The sequence below is a fragment of the Pelodiscus sinensis genome, chromosome 2 (assembly GCF_049634645.1).
Source record: "Pelodiscus sinensis isolate JC-2024 chromosome 2, ASM4963464v1, whole genome shotgun sequence".
Classification (NCBI taxonomy): Eukaryota; Metazoa; Chordata; order Testudines; family Trionychidae; genus Pelodiscus; species Pelodiscus sinensis.
Window position 1 is genome coordinate 115,431,597 of NC_134712.1, and position 18,903 is coordinate 115,450,499.

The 18,903-nt window shown below is 44.0% G+C and overlaps 1 protein-coding gene across 5 annotated transcripts in view; it reads right to left on the minus strand.

The window, feature by feature from the left end:
* RIPK1 (receptor interacting serine/threonine kinase 1) overlaps positions 1-18,903 on the minus strand; it is a 48,421-nt gene that overhangs the window by 7,610 nt on the left and 21,908 nt on the right. For all 5 annotated transcript variants that reach the window (XM_075921325.1, XM_014581443.3, XM_075921324.1 and 2 more), the window contains 3 exons: positions 15,721-15,870; positions 12,949-13,025; positions 9,829-9,925 (listed from right to left, as the gene is read on the minus strand). In XM_075921325.1, coding sequence (XP_075777440.1) covers positions 9,829-9,925; positions 12,949-13,025; positions 15,721-15,870 — 324 coding nt within the window. The remainder of the gene's footprint in view (positions 1-9,828; positions 9,926-12,948; positions 13,026-15,720; positions 15,871-18,903) is intronic.

Consider the following 18,903-nt stretch of genomic DNA (forward strand, 5'->3'; position numbering starts at 1 on the left):
AAAAGCAGGTAAATAATTCATAACATGCAACCAAAGGTAATCTCTTCGGGTATGCCTACACTAGCTCGTTAATTTGAGCTAGGTAGGCAAATCAGGGAACCAGGGTTGCAAATGAAGCCCGGGATTTAAATATCCCGAGCTTCATTAGTATGTTCCCATCCAGCCGCCATTTTTAAATCCCCCTTAGTCCGAACTAACTGCCCGCAGCTACATGTGGCAGTTTAAAGTTAATCCGAACTAAGTCCTTAGTTCGGATTAACTGTTACTCCGAGGACTTTAACTTTCAACTGCCGCGTGTAGCCGTGGGCAGTTCATTCGGACTAAGGGGGATTTAAAAATGGCGGCCGGACTGGAACATGCAAATAAAGCCCGGGATATTTAAATCCCGGGCTTCATTTGCAACCCCGGTGTCAGCCGACGGTCAGGGAAATGTGTGTGTGTGTGTGTGTGTGTGTGTGTGTGTACGCGCGGGCGCGGGGAAAAGGTTTAACGTCCGTGACTTTACTGCTAGGACTGGGGTCCTGTCGCAGAGGGCAGCCAACAGGCTGACAGATGCCCTGGGCCCATAGGAAGAGCCTATTACATCTCAGATTTTAGCTGCTAGAATACAAGATCCCTTCGCAGAGGGCAGCCTAGGAAAGACTGAGAGATTCCCCAACGGATCTGTCACCTGGGAGAGACACAAATCCAAACGCCCAAGCTCTTCCTATACCTGTCCCTTATGACCGGCTGAAGTTCTTTTAAATTGTGCTTGGTTCTGTTACAGCAACTGAAGGAGTCAGGTTAAAAAAACTTAAACAGTTACAGGTTTATTAAAAAGACTTATAAAAGCATATGGTTACAATGGCTATTGCTCTCTTTCTTAACTGCTAGCAAGTATAGATCTTAAAAATGGTTACAAAGAAAATAAAGATAGAAAATAGAAATAATGGTACCAAGTGACAGCTTAATCTTTAAAGAGCGCTAAATCTATGTGTACACTTAAGACAAAGGACCACATCCAGGTACAATTTTTACCCCTTTCTGTGCCTCTCGACTCCTGCATGTCAGGCCAGGGCCGGTCCCTCAATTCCTAGGAAAGATGAATACGAGGTGGGCGTCCCCATGGAACCTCGGGAGGTCAAACACCAAACCCGACCAGCAGATAGATGGTAGATTGACACTCAGAGTAAATGTGCTGCTGGACCTATCTTTATACCCCTGGGGGCCCGCATCCTCTTTCTTATCTAAGATTCCAAATTGTACTGGTCCGTTTGTGGCACCAGTTCTTACAAGCAAGTTTCAAGTTAATTTACACTTGCAAGAGAGAGAACTAAATTATGTGTACTAGATATTTTTTTACTGGGCGAGAGATTCCTCCCCCCGCGGACGGCTGTGTGTTCGTATCAATATGGGATTTGAGTCAAGGGCACTCCTCAGCAGGCTCTTGGTCAGCAATTGGCATATCTCTGTTTACAGCCATTCACGGTCACAGCAGCCTGCATATCCTGAGCCTCCTGTTCAAGGCTTTTACTGTTCTGTGTGCCCTGTATGCTCCAGGCAAGCAAAGATGGATGTTACAGGGGGGTTTCTGTCTGGCTACACCCGGTTCCCTGATTTGCCTACCTAGCTTGAATTAATGAGCTAGTGTAGACATACCCTTCTAGAAAAGATAATGCTGTATTGTACATTTTACCTTTATTTGGAATGATCACAAACCACTCTGTAAACTGTGTGTCTGACCATACTGAAATCAATGACAAAAGCTCAGTGACTTCATTGTTACAGGATTGACGCCTATAGGCCAATAGTCACTAATTGGCCAATTGCGATCAACTAATGAATCTTGGAGAGTCTCCCAGTCGATCACAATTGGCAGGCTCCCTGCTTGCCCTCTCCCCATGCCACCAGCCTATTCCTGGGAGTGGCCAACACAGCCCTGCAGCTCTGTATGTGTGAAGCAAGAGTCTTGATGTGTTGCTCCTGCCTGCAAGCACCACCTCCCGGAGGTCCCATTGGCCAAGAACAGGAAACTGTGTCCAATGGGAGCTGAGAGGCAGGACCAGTGGAGAAGGGTAGCGTGCAGAGCCATGTGCCCCTGCCCCATAGATGCGTTGGCTCCTTCTGGAAGTGGCGTGGGGCCAGGCAGCCAGGGAGCCTGCTTCAGCCTCTTTGTGCCACCAACAAGGGGCCACCTGCGGTAAGTGCTGCCGGTGGGAGGCCATACTTCAAATCCCAGCCCCCTCCTGTAGCCAGCACCCCATACCACCTCCTGTATCCCAAGCTCCGACCCTCCCACAGCTAGCATCCCATACCTCCTTCCTGCACCCCTCCCCCAACTCCTCTCCAAGGACCAACACCCCATAATGCCTCCTACACCCCAACCCTGTCTCCCCTCTCAGAGCAAGCACCCCATGCTTCTTGTACCCTGAACCACTTCCTGCAGTTCAAGCCCCAGCCCTAAGCCCCCTCTCAGAGCAGGCATCCCATACCTCCTCCTGCAACCCAACCCCCTGCCCCAGCCCAGTGAAAGTGAGAGAGGAGAGATGGGCATGGCTTGGGGAAAGAGTGGGACCCTGGGAAAGACAGACAGATGGACAGACAGATGGACACACAAATTCTCTCAGGGCATGTCTACACTACCACCCTAGTTCGAACTAGGGTGGTTAATGTAGGCAACCGGAGTTGCAAATGAATCCCGGGCTTCATTTGCAACTCTGGTTGCCTACATTAACCATCCTCGTTCGAACTAGGGTGGTGGTGTAGACATACCCTCAGTTATATAGTAGATGTACAAAACTTGCATTCAAAAATAAAACCATGTGAAACTTTAGAGCTTATAAGTCTACTCAGTCCTACTTGTAGTTCACCCAATCACTCAGACAAACAAGTCTGATTATAATTTGCAGGAGAATCTTGCCTGCTCCTTGTTTACAGTGTAATCAAAGAACAGTTGTTCATGTGGCACTGTTGTAGCTGGCGTCACAAGATATTTAGTACCAAATGCACTAAAGATTCATATGTCCCTTCATGCTTCAACCACCATTCCTGAGGATATGCTTCTATGCTGATGAGTTCTGCTTTGATAAAGATCCAAAGTAGTAAGGACTGAGCATGTTCATTTTCATCATCTGAGTCAGATGCTACCAGCAGAAAACTGATTTTCTTTTTATGGTGGTTTTGCATGAGAGCATTGCTCTTTTAAGACTTCTGAAAGCATGCACCACACCTCTCCCTCTTAGGTTTTGGATGGCAGTACAGATTCTTAAACCTTGGGTCGAGTGCTGTAGCTATCTTGAAAAATCTTACACCGGGACCTTCTTTGAATTTTGTCAAATCTGCTGTGAAAGCATTCTTAAAAAAAGCATGTGCTGAGTCATCATCCAGGACTGATATAACATGAAATATATGGCAGAAATGGGTAAAACAGAGCAGGATACATACAATTCTCCTTCAGGGAGTGCAATCACAAATGTAATTAACGCATTATTTTTTAAAAAGCATCATCAGCATGGAAGCATGTCCTATGGAAGTTGGCAGAAGCATGAAGGAGATATGAATGTTTAGCATATCTGGCAGTGAGTATCTTACAATGGCAGCTACAAAAGTGTCATGCAAATACCTGTTGTAACTTTCTGGTGACATTGTACATAAGAAGCAGGCAGCAGTATCTCCTGTTAATGTAAGCCAACTGTTTGTCATAGTGATTGGCAGAACAAGAAGTAGGACTGAGTAGACCTGTAGGCTCTAAATTTTACATTGTTTTGTTTTTGAGTGGAGTTATGTAACCCCCCAAAAACTCCACATTTGTTATACTTTCATGCTAAAGAGATTGCACTTCAATATTTATATGAGGTGAATTGAAAAATATTATTTTTTGTGTATCATATTACAGTCCATATATTTGTAATAAAAACAATAAAATAAAGGAAGTACTGTACTCTTTGTATTCTGTGTTATAATTGAAATCAGTATTGAAACTGTAGAAAATCATTCACAAATATTGAATGTGTTTCAACTGGTAGTCTATTGTTTAACAGTGCGATTAATCATAATTAACATTTTAATCACGATTAATTATTTTTAGTTAATTGCATTAGTTAACTGCCATTAATCGATGACCCTAAACTAAAGTCATGTTTCTTTTAATGTTCTTATCATGGTAAATTTCAAATTAGCCTTCATGAAGGTATCATTCTATACTTTTAATAAACTTTGATTTTCACTCTCTGGGAACGTCTAAACTACATTCCTCTTTCGAAAGAGGAATGTAAATGAAGCTGATCAAAAATGCAAATGAAGTGTGGATTTACAAATCTTGCGCTTCATTTGCATAACTGTGTGAGAGCACTTTTTTGAAAAAGAAACCGCAATCTAGATGGTGTTCTTTCGAAAAAAAACCCCCGTTTTTCAAAAGAACCTGTACTCCTGAAAAAATGAAAAAGTGTACGGGTTCTTTCGAAAAAGGGTGGGTTTTTTTTTTTTAAAAAAACCCCGTCTAGATTGTGGTTTCTTTTTTCGAAAATCCCTTTTTTGAAAAAGCACTCTCACGTGATTATGCAAATGAAGCGTGAGATTTGTAAATCTATACTTCATTTGCATTTTTGATCAGCTTCATTTACATTCCTCTTTCAAAAGAGGAATGTAGTTTAGACATAGCCTCTGCCTGGCTTGTTCTTGAATTCAGAGAATACATTTTAATATAGAACATTTCATGTCTATGAGCAAAAAGGGAAGAAAGCCCATGATTTTCACCTTAACCTTACAGACAAATTCTTTCCTTTGATGGGGGCACATAGCTTTTCTTAAAGACAACAAAAGTTTTTCTTGAGGCCTGAATTGGACTGTTTGAATTCTAATTTAGAACTCTTACTTGAGAGCATTCTGTAACATCACAGTACTGAACAAATATGTCAAAACTGTTTTTTTACCATGTTACTTGTTTGTAGTACAGGCAGTCCCCGGGTTACGTACAAGATAGGGACTATAGGTTTGTTCTTAAGTTGAATTTGTATGTAAGTCGGAACTGGCTCCAGATTCAGCTGCTGCCACTGAAACTGACCAGGGGCTGACTACAGGAAGCCGGAGGCAGAGTTGCTCTGCCCCCAGCTTCCTGGAATCAGCCTGATCAGTTTCAACAGCTGCTGACTCTGGAACCTGGGACAGAACAGCTGGGGCGCTGCCCGGTAGGTTCCCACAGGACCAACCCGGCAGCACCCCAGCTGCTCTACCCGAGGCGTCCCGCAACAAAATCCTGGTCTGCTCCCCCCCCCAGCACACCAGGGAGACCCGAGCAAAGCCGCACAGGCGGAGGGACCCCGCCGCCCGTGTGGCTTTGCTCCTTTGCCCCCGAGCAAAGCCGCACAGGCGGCGGGATGCTGCCTGTGCGGCTTTGCTCCTGTCTCCCTGGTCTGCTGGGGGGGTCCAGCAAAGCCGCTGGACCCCCCCAGCAGACCAGGGGGACAGGAGCAAAGCCGCCCAGGTGGCGGGGGTTCCGCTGCCTGGGTGGCTTTGCTCCCGGGCAAACGAGCAAAGCCGCCCAGGCGGCGGCTTTGCTCGGGTGTCCCTGGTCTTCTGGGGGGGGGGGTCCAGTGGCTTTGCTGGACCCCCCCAGCAGACCAGGGGGACCGGGAGAAGCTTTTCTCGCCCCAGAGGACACGGGTGGCGACCCGCCGCCCATGATCTCCGGGGCAAGAAAAGCCCTGTTCGTAAGTGCGGATCCGACATAAGTCGGATCCGCGTAAGTCGGGGACTGCCTGTATAAGGCTGGACAGGAAACCCTACTGAGATTTGAAGGAGTTTACAGCATCAACATGGAGCTTGCAAACTGTCTTGTTGATACTGGGCATCACTGAAAATAATGAGGCTCAAAAAGACCACTGAAGCATTAGCACAAAGCTTGTATGGGACTGGATAGTCAGGGTATCAATAATGATACATGGAATGTTGACCTATTTCTAGGACAGTGGTTCTCAAATTTTTTGGCCCATGGCCCACCTGGCTCAACACAAACCTTTCCATGGACCAGAAGTTGCTAATGGAAACTCTCTGTTAATTACATAACTACACCTGAGCCATTTTGCTAGTGCAGCAGTTAGGGAGAACAGTTTAATTTAACCAATAAGAAAGGAAATATTAAACAGATTAATTGCTTTAATTGGGAGAGCTCTCTCGCGGTAGCCTAGAGTGGGTACATGAGTGATCTTATAGCAGGTCAGCTCCATTGGTATAGCTGTGTCGCTGTAAGCTCGCTAATGTAGACATAGCTTCAGGGTATGTCTACACTGAGTTTTAAATCCTGGGCAATAAATCTGAGGTTCAGGATGGAGTCTGGGCACAGAAGCCTCGGGAGGCTGCAGAGTCTAAACTGTTCTTGCTATAGCATGAACTTGGGACTGTACACCTGTGGCCAGGAGCCTCAGAGCCTGGATTTTTAAAAACACAAGCATATACATGCCCTTATACTGCCACTGGCTGCCCTGTGTCTATTAAAGAGAGGTGCTTAATCTGCAAAGCTGTCAGTCTAGCACCTTTCACAAACACCACATTCACACCAAAGTTTTTAAAGGATGAGAGAATTTGTAACATGGTGCTGCCACATACTAATGCATTTCTTAAGAAAACGTACGTTACACATTAAAAGTGTAGCCCTGCTGCTGCCCTACTTTAAAATCCATTCCCTTTGCCAAAGAACGGCATGAGTTGGGCCTATCCTGTCTTTGGGGTGAGGGTTTGTCAGGGCAGATGACAAGACTGATCATGTATTCTAATTCAGATATGGTCTGAGCAGAAGAAAACATTCAAGGAGTTTTTACTAGATTTTCTAATATTGCGTTACATGTTTGTGTGTGAGGTGTACACCTGCTTACAATGGGATATGCATCTCACATTGGTCCTCTAAAAGCTGAATTAGGCCAAGTGGGCCCAATCAGCCAATTAGGCTACAGAGGACTTTTTGAGCTGGAAGAGGGGAAAGGGAACAGAGGGGGCTACTGGGAAAATCTGCAGTCACTCCCTGGAAAGAGGGAGGAGTGTGTGAAGGCAGCAGAGATGTGCAGTCTGTAGTTGCTCACGGGGAGGAGGGAGTGGTGAGACTGACAGACCCAGAGAAGGAAGGGAGAGTCAAAGGTTAGGACAGAGCTCAGAGAAATGCAGCAAGTTATAGGGTGGAACAGACCTTGACTGCTGACCAGAGGGTCCCTGAGCCACAACATGGGACACAGAATGGATCCATGTTCCCCAACCAGCCACATGGGAAGTGCATGGGAAGACTACCTGAGCCTGTTCAGAAGAAGAGACATCTTCCTTTCTCCTCTCTTCCTCCTCCCCCACTGGAAGGAGAAATCACAACAGTGATGGAGAAGCAAGGGTGAGTCACAAAGAGTGAGAGATCGGCTGCAGACAGACAGAGGGGGAGGGATGGCTTGCTGGGGAGAGGTGCTGACCTGGTGAACTATCTCCCACAATGGCTATGAGAAGGTGCCAGACATGGGATAAGTAGAGCACCCTCTCAGATTGCCACATCTGAAAAGGAATTAACTGAAGCCTGAGAGCTCGGCTAGTACCTCCTGAGAACACCTGCGAAAGAGAGGTCAGTTTGGAGGAGGTGGCCCAGGAAAGAAGTCTAACATGTGTAAGGGGACTGTTACCCCTTACTAAAACTCTGTGGGAGTTTTTTGGTTTACCAGCTTCAGAAGGGGAAGGGTTCATGAGACTGACAGACCCCAGAGACAATGGAAAGCAGTCAACACTCCAGCTCAGCCTGACTGACAGGTTGTAAGTGGGGATTGTTCTGGCTCTGTCTCTGAACAAACAAGCTGTGTGCAGAAGAGGTCCTGCAAAGACAGAGAGCTGAAAGAGGAGTACAAGAAGAAGTCCTGCAGCGACAGAACCAGACACAGACAGGCCAAGCAGTGCAGACCCTGTGTTGAGCAGCAGACTGGCAGTGCTCAGAAAGCCAAAAGGAACAGAGAAACAACACAAGGAGCTGGAACTGGCCAAGCAGCACAGCCTGCAGCTGGATGTGGTGAGCTACTGGGACCTGCAAAGTGTGGGGAAAGGCTCTGGACTGGGAGAGGGGTCTGGCCACTTAGAGACTGAGGCTGTGTGGTCACTGCCAGTGCAAGCGTGTCCAGCCTGCAGCCCCTTGCAGCACATCCAGGGCTTCTAAGGAAGAGACTGTGAACTGTCCTTACACTCTGCAGACTGCTGTGTTGATGTCCCTGTGCTACAGAGCAGGGCTGTGTGTTCCCATTTAACCATTCTCATTGTTTCTTATTCTATTCTCTTTAATCAGTTGATGTTTAATAAATTGTATTTGCTTTGAACCTTATGAAGTGGTCACTGGGCCAAGAAGGCCTGCAGTGTAAAGAGAGCACCTCGGAGTGGGGACACCCTAACTCCTGCCCCTAGTGACTACAAGGTCAGGGATTAAGCCCCAGGAAACCTGGGCCCAGCCTTGTTGGGGTTTCAAGGGCTCTGCTACTCAGGAGAGTGGAGGGGGAGCCCTCAGGATCAGGGAGCCGTGGGGTAAAGGAAGTGGGAGCGGGGACTCAGATCCTTTCGCTGGTTCATTTCACCGGGGTGTATAGAAGCCAGGAAAGTTCCCCACAAGAGCGGGACCATTCCCCCGCTTACACATGCTCTCTGAATGAGAAAGGATTAGCAAAAAGGAGCAAGAGAAGTAAACCTGGGAATGTGCGAGGGAAGATTAGCTCTGCTGGTCAGTATTCTGAGACCAGGATGAAGGATTGCAAGAACCAGAAAAAGACTGAAATCACAAGCCACGTAAGGGTGGGAGTGGTTTAATGGTATTCTTTTTGTTTGTCACTGCTTGGCAGAGAGACCCCAGGAGGAGCAGAAGACATATGAGTTGACTATATATGATGTACCTGTCATAGTGGTCATGATTTGGGATTTGAAGGATAGAGGTGACCATGGAAGGAGTGCAACACAAGGAGAACTTGGCCAGGTTCCCAACATGAGGAATCATCTGAAAAGACCATACCTGGAGGGGGCGTGAGGGGGGGCACTCCAGGATAGGGCCTGTTACACAACACTACAGATCTGACCTCCTGCTAACAGGGCACTTCGGAGAAAGAAGTACAGACATACATTTTCCTTACAGACATAGTGGTATGGCCACATACAATTTTATACAACTATATAGTTCCTTACAGCTGTGAAACACAATCCAGGATGACAGTATATGTGACACAGGAAGGAACAGATGAATGGAGTAATCCACTACCAGTCCCATGGTGTCCAAGGCAGAATCAATAGGAGAAAAATCTTAAATCAAGTGACACATTCTATTTTTTCACTTTAGTTTTTCTCAGGGCACTGACAAGGCTGGATTGAGAAAAGGAGATTACTACAAAATCGGATATTATGCAATTGAAGCCTACAAATCAAGCAAACATTAGTTTCTGTGACTAAACAGAGGGCAGGTTGAGGGATGTTATCAATGTGAACATGTAATTTATTTAATAATGTGACAATGGACAAATCAAGTATAAAACACATGAAATACAGATGGAAAGAGAATATACTTTCTGTGTCGTAAGACAAAATCACAGTAGCTTAAAAATAACCTTCTCCCCTCCCCCCAAAAAGATGAGTGTGGAAAGAACAATTAAAGGATAATGTTTTTGTGACTTGCATGTTTGAAGAGCAAATAAATTGGATGTTTTTATTCAGTGCTCGAGATTCTCTCCTGAGTTGTGAACCATTGGGTCTGTTTGTAACAGCTTTACTATAATAATAATAAAATTCATTCTATTTGTCCCCAATATTACCCCCAGCAGGCAATATGAAATAAGGTGTTAAAAAGTGACTGGTAATAGTCACCTGTTTGTGCATGTTCATCATTTGGAGGTTCTGCGACAGAGTCTATCTGAAGAGACTGCATCCTTTTCACAAGTTCAGATGGCCCAGGGTACACTTTCTGTACATAGGAAAAAAATCAAGCAGCAGGTGAAAGCTTAAGCAAAGGAAGCATCTTTACTGCACTGTAGAAACAAAATGCATTCTCACAACGAGTGGCCCAAGTGAACAGCTTGCACAGCTATCATGTTCTTTGTTGGGGGAATACTTATGCCATCACTTTGCAGGGATTGTTTACCAAGGAGGTTAAGTTTATAAACAAGCAATATCTGCTTTCCAGGAAGGCAGGAATTATTACTATATAAATATCAGGCATGATTCTCTGATCTGGCCCAATTGCACCCTTACTCACACTGGCTACTGCCTTAGGCTGTGTCCAGACTCAGGGGTTCTTTCGAAAAAAGTAGCCTTTTTTCGAAAGAACTTCCCCTGCGTCCAGACTCAAGCCGCGTTCTTTCGAAATTATTTCGAAAGAACGCGGCTTTTCTTTCGATGGCGGTAAACCTCGTTTCATGAGGAAGAACGCCTTCTTTCGAAAGTTCCTCTTTCGAAAGAAGGCGTTCTTGAATGTAAATAGGGCTTCCTCGAAAGAGAGCATCCAGACTCGCTGGGTGCTCTCTTTCGAAAAAGCGGATTGCTCTTTCGAAAGATCCACCTGCAGTCTAGACGCGATCTTTCGAAAGAGGCTCTTTCGAAAGATGCTTTCGAAAGAGCCTCTTTCGAAAGAAGCCTGCAGTCTAGACATAGCCTTAATGTATGAGTAATCCCACTAGACTAGACGGTGTGACTCACTGCACTGGTTCCAACTCTCAGCTTTACTTCCAGTTTTATCACACTGCAATCAGTAGGACTGTTTGCAGAGTAAGGTGCTGTTTAAGGTAAAGGTAGCAAAATCATGCCCTATTTTATGTGCTTACATGTGGAGCTTAACTGGAAAAAAACATCCATAGCTATGGCCTTGTTTGGACAACAGTTTATGTGTGGGATATCACGACAGGGAGTTTGGTGCAGCACCTCGGAAGGAATGTTTCATAGCGTTTCACTGCACTTTCATCTTTTCAAACCCTTGTCTTCATTTTGCAGGGCCCCAGGAATAATCATTTTTACCCTGGCACTTCGATGTTCTGGTCATTGATGCCTTTTTAATGTCCTTGCTAAAGTAAAACTTGAAGTCAAGTGCAGTTTTACCAGATTATGGACTTGACCTCTTGCTCTTATTTGCACTCAGGAAGTCATTAGTTACTTTCTTACCAGGAAGTCTTTCACAATCTAAAAACCAACAACAACCTCTTCCTGTAAATGCATCTTGATCTCAAATAGTCAAAGTTAAAAACTTCATTTCAGACTTCTCTTTGATGTAATTGTGTAGTATCTTGCTCCAGGAAAAGGCTCATTGGTAAGGAATGCAGCATATTCCACTCTTGTCTGATTTCAAAGGGAATATTTGCAGAGAGTGGTGCTACTCTAAAATCAAACAGTAAAAGGCTACAACACAAGTAACAAAGCTGTACCAATACATAACCATATTAATCTGCTTGCATGTCATATCCTTACTTCCTGTTTCTGTCTTTAGACCCTAAACCCTTCAGCGCAGGGATTGTCTCTTGTGTGTTTGTGCAGAACCCAGCACAGTCCTGACTGAGAGCACCTAAAAGCCCCATAATATAATTATAAAGCATTTACTACTCAGAATTAGTATGGGTGGTAGAATCATTTCCAGTAGAATACTTATTGTGTGTTTTGTCCACTTTATTTTGCAACGCTCTACTGTCTTGTCAAAGGGTACTGGACACATCTTCAAAGTCACTGTATGGATTTTCCAAAGCAGAAAATTTTAAATTATTCACCTTGTAATTTCAGGGTCAGGGAAAGTACTTCATAAAACATGGCTGTGTAGCAGAACAGCAGCAATATAGGGACACTTTCACATATTAATTTTAAATATCAGGGGATCCAGTCCCTGTTGCCTCTATATAATTTATACTTTCATTTTGCTGTTCACCCACACCATCAGGCCCCTGATGTCAGTAGTACTACGCCAATGAGTAAATGCTTTCCAGTTTGTAACTAAGGGTTCCATAATCTGGCCCAAAGCATGTGTCAGAAACTAAACTGGCTTTCATCATTATTTCAATTCAGGAAAGCCATCCTTCTGCACAACAGTTTGCAAGCTACATCCAGAGAGAGGAACAGGGAATCAAGTTATAGCTGAGGGAGGACTCAAAACTTTGCATTTCCTATTTTTTTTAAGATTACAGTAGTGCTTACAGATCTCAGCCAGGTTCAGTCCTGTCTGTGCTAGGTACTATATAAACATATAGTAACTTGTAAGTATTTAAAAAATTCAGCAGTAGCACCTCAAAGTATGGACTCAATTCAACTTGAGTCCCACAACTTGAACTTGAGTCTGACTTAAGTTGCATAGGTGACTCGACTTGAGACTCGACTCGGGTTAATTGTTTGTGACTTGAGACTCGACTTGAGACTTGCTCATTTTGTTAAATCGACTTGGTGAAAAAATTGTCTGAAAATGCCGATATCGATATTGATGGCTTGTACAAAAGTGACTTGACATTTTTTAAATTAAGACTTGAGACTTGAATAGAAAGTAACTTTAGGGACTCGAGACTTGACTTGAGACTTGAACTGTAGTGACTTGAGACTCGACTTGGACTTGACAATGACAACTTGAAGACAACACTGCAATTCTGTCACCTTAACTCATGTTGAATAGCTGGCTCAACAGTCTCTTTTGATTTTAATGTCAATGGAGTAACACTAGTATAAAATGAATGCAAATGTGATTTCAGCAGGACCTCTAACAGAGAAAAGTTCTATTGACTGGCAATCAGAATCTAGTTTACAGGGCTTTTATACAGTTAACATGGGCTGGACTCTACCCCCATATTCACACTGAGTAGAACTTTACTCCACGAGCAGACCTATTGGAATCACTGGGAGTACTTGTTGAATAAAGTATTACTCAGTGTGAGTAAGGGTGTTAGAATCTGGCCCCGGGCATATGCATTTGTTGTTGTTTTAAACTTACAAGTTATGCTAGGAAGCACATGGAATGCTACTTACTTTTATCTTTCTCACATCATCTTCAACAATTTTTTCCATTTGCTCATGGTAAAATGGCTTGTATGTCTGACTAATTTCTGCAAGAAAGCAAGATTTGGGGAAAGTAGTTTTAAAAGGCAAATATAAATGACTGTGCTGCTTAATTTGCTTCCACCAAAACATTAAGCAGTTAATTACATACGTTTATAAACAGGTGTGGGCTCATAAAAATGTAAGCAATATTAGCAGGGCTGGCTTAGTCTTAAAAGAACATAATAAGAACTGAATGTTTGTTCTCTTTAAAGCAGTGTTTCTCAAAATGGTCCATAGACCCACACTGAGAAAGCACCTAGTAGGCCACTCTGGTTTGTTTACTTACCGGCTTTGCAGCCACAAAGCCTTATGGCTCCTATTGGCTTTGGTTCACCATTTGCAGCCAAGGGGAGCCACCGGAAGCTGCAGCCCAGGTAATGCTACTTTCTGCAGCTCCCCGTCGCTACAAATGGCAAACTGCAGCTTATGGAAGCCACGAGGCACCGTGGCTGTGGAACCAGTAAATAAACAAACCAGATTGGCCCAGTAGCAGCTTTCTCAGGGTGGGTCCACAGACCCACTATTTAATTATACCTACCAGCTCAACTGTAAAGCCTGCACAGGCTATGACTTCAATAAGACAGAAGTCAACAAAGACAGCGAGTGATAGCCAGGTCCTCTAACACCATTAGGCTTTGCTTCCGATGTTGTACTCTATAGTGTCTTAGCAAGACAATGCTACAATTCTGTCTAGCTTCTAGAACCACAGAGCTCTGGATACCAGGTGGCTCCCAGGACACATACCCTTTCCACATAATCAGCTGTATGATGGACCCCTATTCTTTCGGATATCCCCTCTATGATGCATGGATGAGAGCAGGTTTCTGTGCCCTTCCAAGCACAAGGACTGCAGTTTGGGACTGGCTCTTTTTCAGGGCATGCAAAAAGAGGGAGAAGCGTTTCCCCTCATTCATCCCCCTTATCTCACCTGGGCCACAGGCAGACAAAATTTGCAAAGCACCTCATGTACAAACCATATCCCAAATGGAGTGCCTTGCTCCATGAACGGTCCTATTGACTGAGTCTCCTCATAACAGCTGTATAATAATACCTATCTGCTCTATGAAGTGTTTTATCATTGCCCCCATTTTACTGATGGGGAGAAATTGAAGCACAGTACTTGTACAGACCTGGGCTGTGTCTACATTGGCACCCCTTTCCGGAAAAGGGATGCTAATGAGACTCTTCGGAATTGCAAATGCTGCGGGGAATTTAAATATCCCCCGCGGCATTTGCATGAATATGGCTGCTGCTTTTTTCCAGCTCGGGGTTTTGCTGGAGAAAAGCGCCAGTCTAGATGGGATCTTGCGGAAAATAAGACCTACTTTCAAGTAGGAATAAGGGATCTTCTGGAAAAGGGCTTATTTTCCGCAAGATCCCGTCTAGACTGGCGCTTTTCTCCGGCAAAACCCCAAGCTGGAAAAAAGCGGCAGCCATGTTCATGCAAATGCCGCGGGGGATATTTAAATCCCCCACGGCATTTGCAATTCCGAAGTGTCTCATTAGCATCCCTTTTCCGGAAAGGGGTGCCAATGTAGACACAGCCCTGGTATATTAGCAGTAGAATATGCAGGTTGGAGAATGGGATATCAAGTATGCCCCTAACAGGGTACTTAAGAGCTAAATAAATAAATTCAGGGGTGCATGTTTGTGCAATGAACTTTTAAGCTTGCGCACACTGCAAATCAAACAGTTGCCTGAAGTATCAGTACTGCTGCCTAGGACTAATACTTTTAGATGCAGTAGCTTTTATGTTTTAGTCACCAGCGTACTGAGGATAAGGAAGAAAGGGCCAAGAAGAAAGAGCAGAAGCTGACAGTACAGCTACATGGCTGGGAGGAGCTGCTGGCGTTGTGTGGCAGCACCACATTCCTTTCCTTTCCTGGGAGTCGAGCCCTGAGGTTCAGTGGATACCAATATCTATGCATGGAAATGTGCATCCGCGGGTAGAAATTTGTATCCATACAGGGTTCTTGCTAGAAGCTTCATTCAAAACCCATTCAAGTCAATGGAAAAACCTCTCTATTGACTGACGCTACTAAAGGAGAATTAGGTAGCTAGCTCCAGGTTATGTCTACACTACAGGGCTTTATCAATAAAAAGGTATACAAATAGCATTCTGCAATTTGCATACCTTTTTCTGATAGTTTTTTTGGAAGAGGCTTTTCTGAAAGTTGGCCCTTCTACACTGGGCCAAATTTCGGTAAAGCCTCCTCTTTCGGAAGAGCCCTTCTTTCTCGTGGGAGGAGGAAGACAGGGTTTCTGAAATAGTGTGTCTGCTCTTCCACAAAAAAAAGCGGAAGAGCAGAGACGTTCCTTGGACCTGGCAGAGTTTTTCCGGGATACTGGTATCTTCTAATATCAAGCTTTTTGTGACTATAAACAGGAGTCACCCTATGGTGCAAACAGGGTGACGGCACCTCAGTTGAGGTAGGTCAACAAAGCTCCACTGAAGTCAATGAAGATGTGTCAATGTATTTCTACAGAGGATGTGATGTTGCCTGAAGTTTATTCTGAATTCAGGTCATGGACATAACTTCTGTGTATGATTTATTTTCAAAATAAAAATTAGTTAAGACACAAAAACCTGTTACAAACAAAAATTATTATTTTTCTCAAAGGAAGAATCAAGTTCATTTTGCCATATTTTATCAACACTGGCTACGTCCAAATAAAAGTAATTCTGAAGCAATGTTTTACCTGCAAAAGTTGGCCGATTCTTTGGCTCTTGCTGCCAACACTGCTGCATTAGGTCGATAATTTCCTTTGGACATGTGTTTTTAATTTCTTCTGTATTCGGCCTGTCCCCATTCATGATGCCAAAACAAATGTGTGTTTCATTTATAGCATCTGAAAAACAAAATCTCAGATCAGAAGCCTAATCACAAGGTTTTGCTACCATAAAAGGATCAACTCATAGGAAAATGGAGAATGGGAGATGGTTTCTTTGTGTCCGTAAAAACAGAAAATGCCCCCAGATACACAAATCTGCTGACACATGAAAATGCTTACTCTATGGCTCTGACATTGAAACTTTTACTCATGTGGAGTATTATTTACAACGAGTTCACTAGGGCTTACTTAGATGAGTGATTCCTATGCAATATGAGTTAGGGATGCACAATTGAATCCTCCAGGGCTTGATTCTCAGTTGTTTTGTTCTGGTGTTTGGAGGAAAAACAGAGATGTGTGGCTCCAAAGGCAGCTTACGCCATTTTACTGTTCCTGTATTCTGGGACTGTTCAGGGGTCTAGTCAGCCACCAATAAAAGCTGGAGCAGCTCTTAGTCTGCTCCAACATCTCTCTGGCTTCCCATGGCGTTCTGTGCTAAGGATGGGAGCAAGTCTGGCAAGGATCCCTTAAGCCAGCTCTCCAGAAGTCCAGGAGGTCCACTGCACTGGACGGATTCTCCTGGAGGTTTCTCTGGCCCCAACTGGAAGAACTTAGCATAACTGAGAAGTAGGTGTTCAGTGAGCAAACACAAGACTGTTGGACATAACACTCTAACGATATGCTTACACTATACAGACGATACCTGCTATAGCTAACCAGATATAACTGTGTAGCGTAAGTGCAACCTACCTTCACAGAAGTTTTTTCTGACCAAGAGTAGCTACATCAATTAAAGAATTCTTCTATCAACATAGCTGTGTTTACACTGGGAGTTAAGCTGGCATATGTCAATCAGGGGCTTAGAATTTTCACATAGCAATGTGATCTAACTTGTAAGAGCAGAGCAGGTCTAAGTGAAAATGTTGTAGGTAAAACTTGCGTCTTCCTTTTGTAAATATGGCCCAGTCAGTATTTAGTATCTGGTACAGGTTTCAGCACAAACAGGTTTGTAACAGGCAGTTAATGCAGTGTGTCATACAGTATAGTCAAGTTGAGTGTAGTATCAATATGGCAAAATGAGGTTATCACCCCCCTCCCCGCAGATAAAATGTGATTGATGCAACAGAAATATGTAGAAGGAGAGGAGTGAGAAAGAGAGTAATAAAAAGATAATGAACAAAATGTAAACAAAGGTGGCATTGGTGTGGGGAAGAGAGCTATACAGAATAGGGATGTAATCGTGTAATCAATTAACTGATTAACCAATAAGCAAAAGCTTATAGGTTAATGCTATAGACTACATGCAGTTTTCTCTCCTCCCGCCACCAGTACATTTTTTAGCAGGCTGACCAGCAACCCAGCTCAGTCCTAGCTTTTGTCAGGATAGGGACCTACCCCTGCTGTGGCTCTGCATTTAAAGTGTATTAGGAGCCAGGAAGCTCGGCTCCATTCTGGCTCGCACCAGGCCTTGGAGCTCAGATCCGACCCAGACAGGGACTGCTGCCACCTCGTACTGCTGCCTCTTTATCAGAGGCCACAGCACAGAGTGATAGGCAGCCGGTCTGCAAGGTCTGGCTCCCCTCACAGACTAGCTCCCACCTGGCACCTCATCCTGCTGCCTCTGATACAAAAGTAGTAGTGCGGAATGGCAATAGGCTCTTTGGGAGTGGGCCGGAGCGCACTGACTGCCAGACCCACTCTGGGGACTATAGGATAGTCAAGTAACCAATAAGAATTCATGAGGTTAATTGACAATTCAATTAACCGATATTTAACATTCCTAATACTGAATTAATAATAGTATTAATACTGAATTAGGAATTAATAGTTTAGTAGAATCTGTGACACATGGGGATCTAGCAGAAACCAGTCATTTTACTAGCAAGCGTTCCCATTTTATATATTCATGCAGATTCTAGGCTTTTACTAATCAAGCAAGGCCTCAGTGAAAGGGAACACAAGAGTTTAAAATGGACATGGTTCTTCAAATTTGAAATCAGTCTGGATTTCAGAATGACAGAGCATCATCACTAATGCCTGGGGATGAGGTATTTCAGAAATGAACACCAGCTTTATCATTCAGAGAAATGTGTGACCAGTTACGAGAAGGCGGTCTAACGAGAGGTACTGCTTTCAGCTCTCACCAAACCTCCAAGTAATAGGAGCTTAGTGGTTACTTGTCAACATCATGTAGAACCACCACACAGTATGGTAGATTTGTCAGTTTCTGCTCAGATGAGATCCAGATTTGCTATAGCAGGAATAATGTAGTTCAGGTATGAGTGTCACTGGATAAATAGGTGAGGAAGCTGATGGCCAATCCTAACCTACTTCAAAGCAATGCTCTGAATTTCCAATATTCACTAACATTCACAGAAAATTCTCAAAGGAAATACAGTATGGAAAAGTAAAAGGTGCTATATTATAATGGAACTGATCTTAGGTGTTTTATGGATGTTACAAATTCTACTACTGGTCCTCACAGTGACTCCTTCCATGAACTTGGGCAAGTCACTTAACCTATCTGCCTCCATTTCCCCTCTGTAAAACGAGGGTAACGACAATGTAGGTGCACTGTGAGGATTATTTAGGCCTTGCCTACACTTGGAAATAATCCTCATTTAGCACTCAGTGGCCAACAATTGTGTAGTTGCATCAATGGTAAACCTTTAAATATAGACAAAAGCAAGCCATTGTTTGCACTGACAGAGCTAATCTGGGTTATCACTACTTCAAGTAGGAATAAACTTCAATTAGTTCCATCAATTCAATCTACATACCCTTGTCCACCAGTGAAAGGGCAGTACTGGTGCAGTTGGACTAAGTACTGGTCACTGATTCCTGAATACACACTATTAGAAGTGAAGGGAAGGACTTATTTAACACTTATAGGGTGTTTTGCAAATGTTATGTCAGGGGTGGGGAACCTTTTCTGGGTCGGGGCCACTGGCTCACATAAAAATCAGCTGAGGACCACACAAAAAAAATCCCTAATTGACATGGTGACCAACTGAGAAACAGAAAGACACTCCCCACATTCCCCTTGCACAC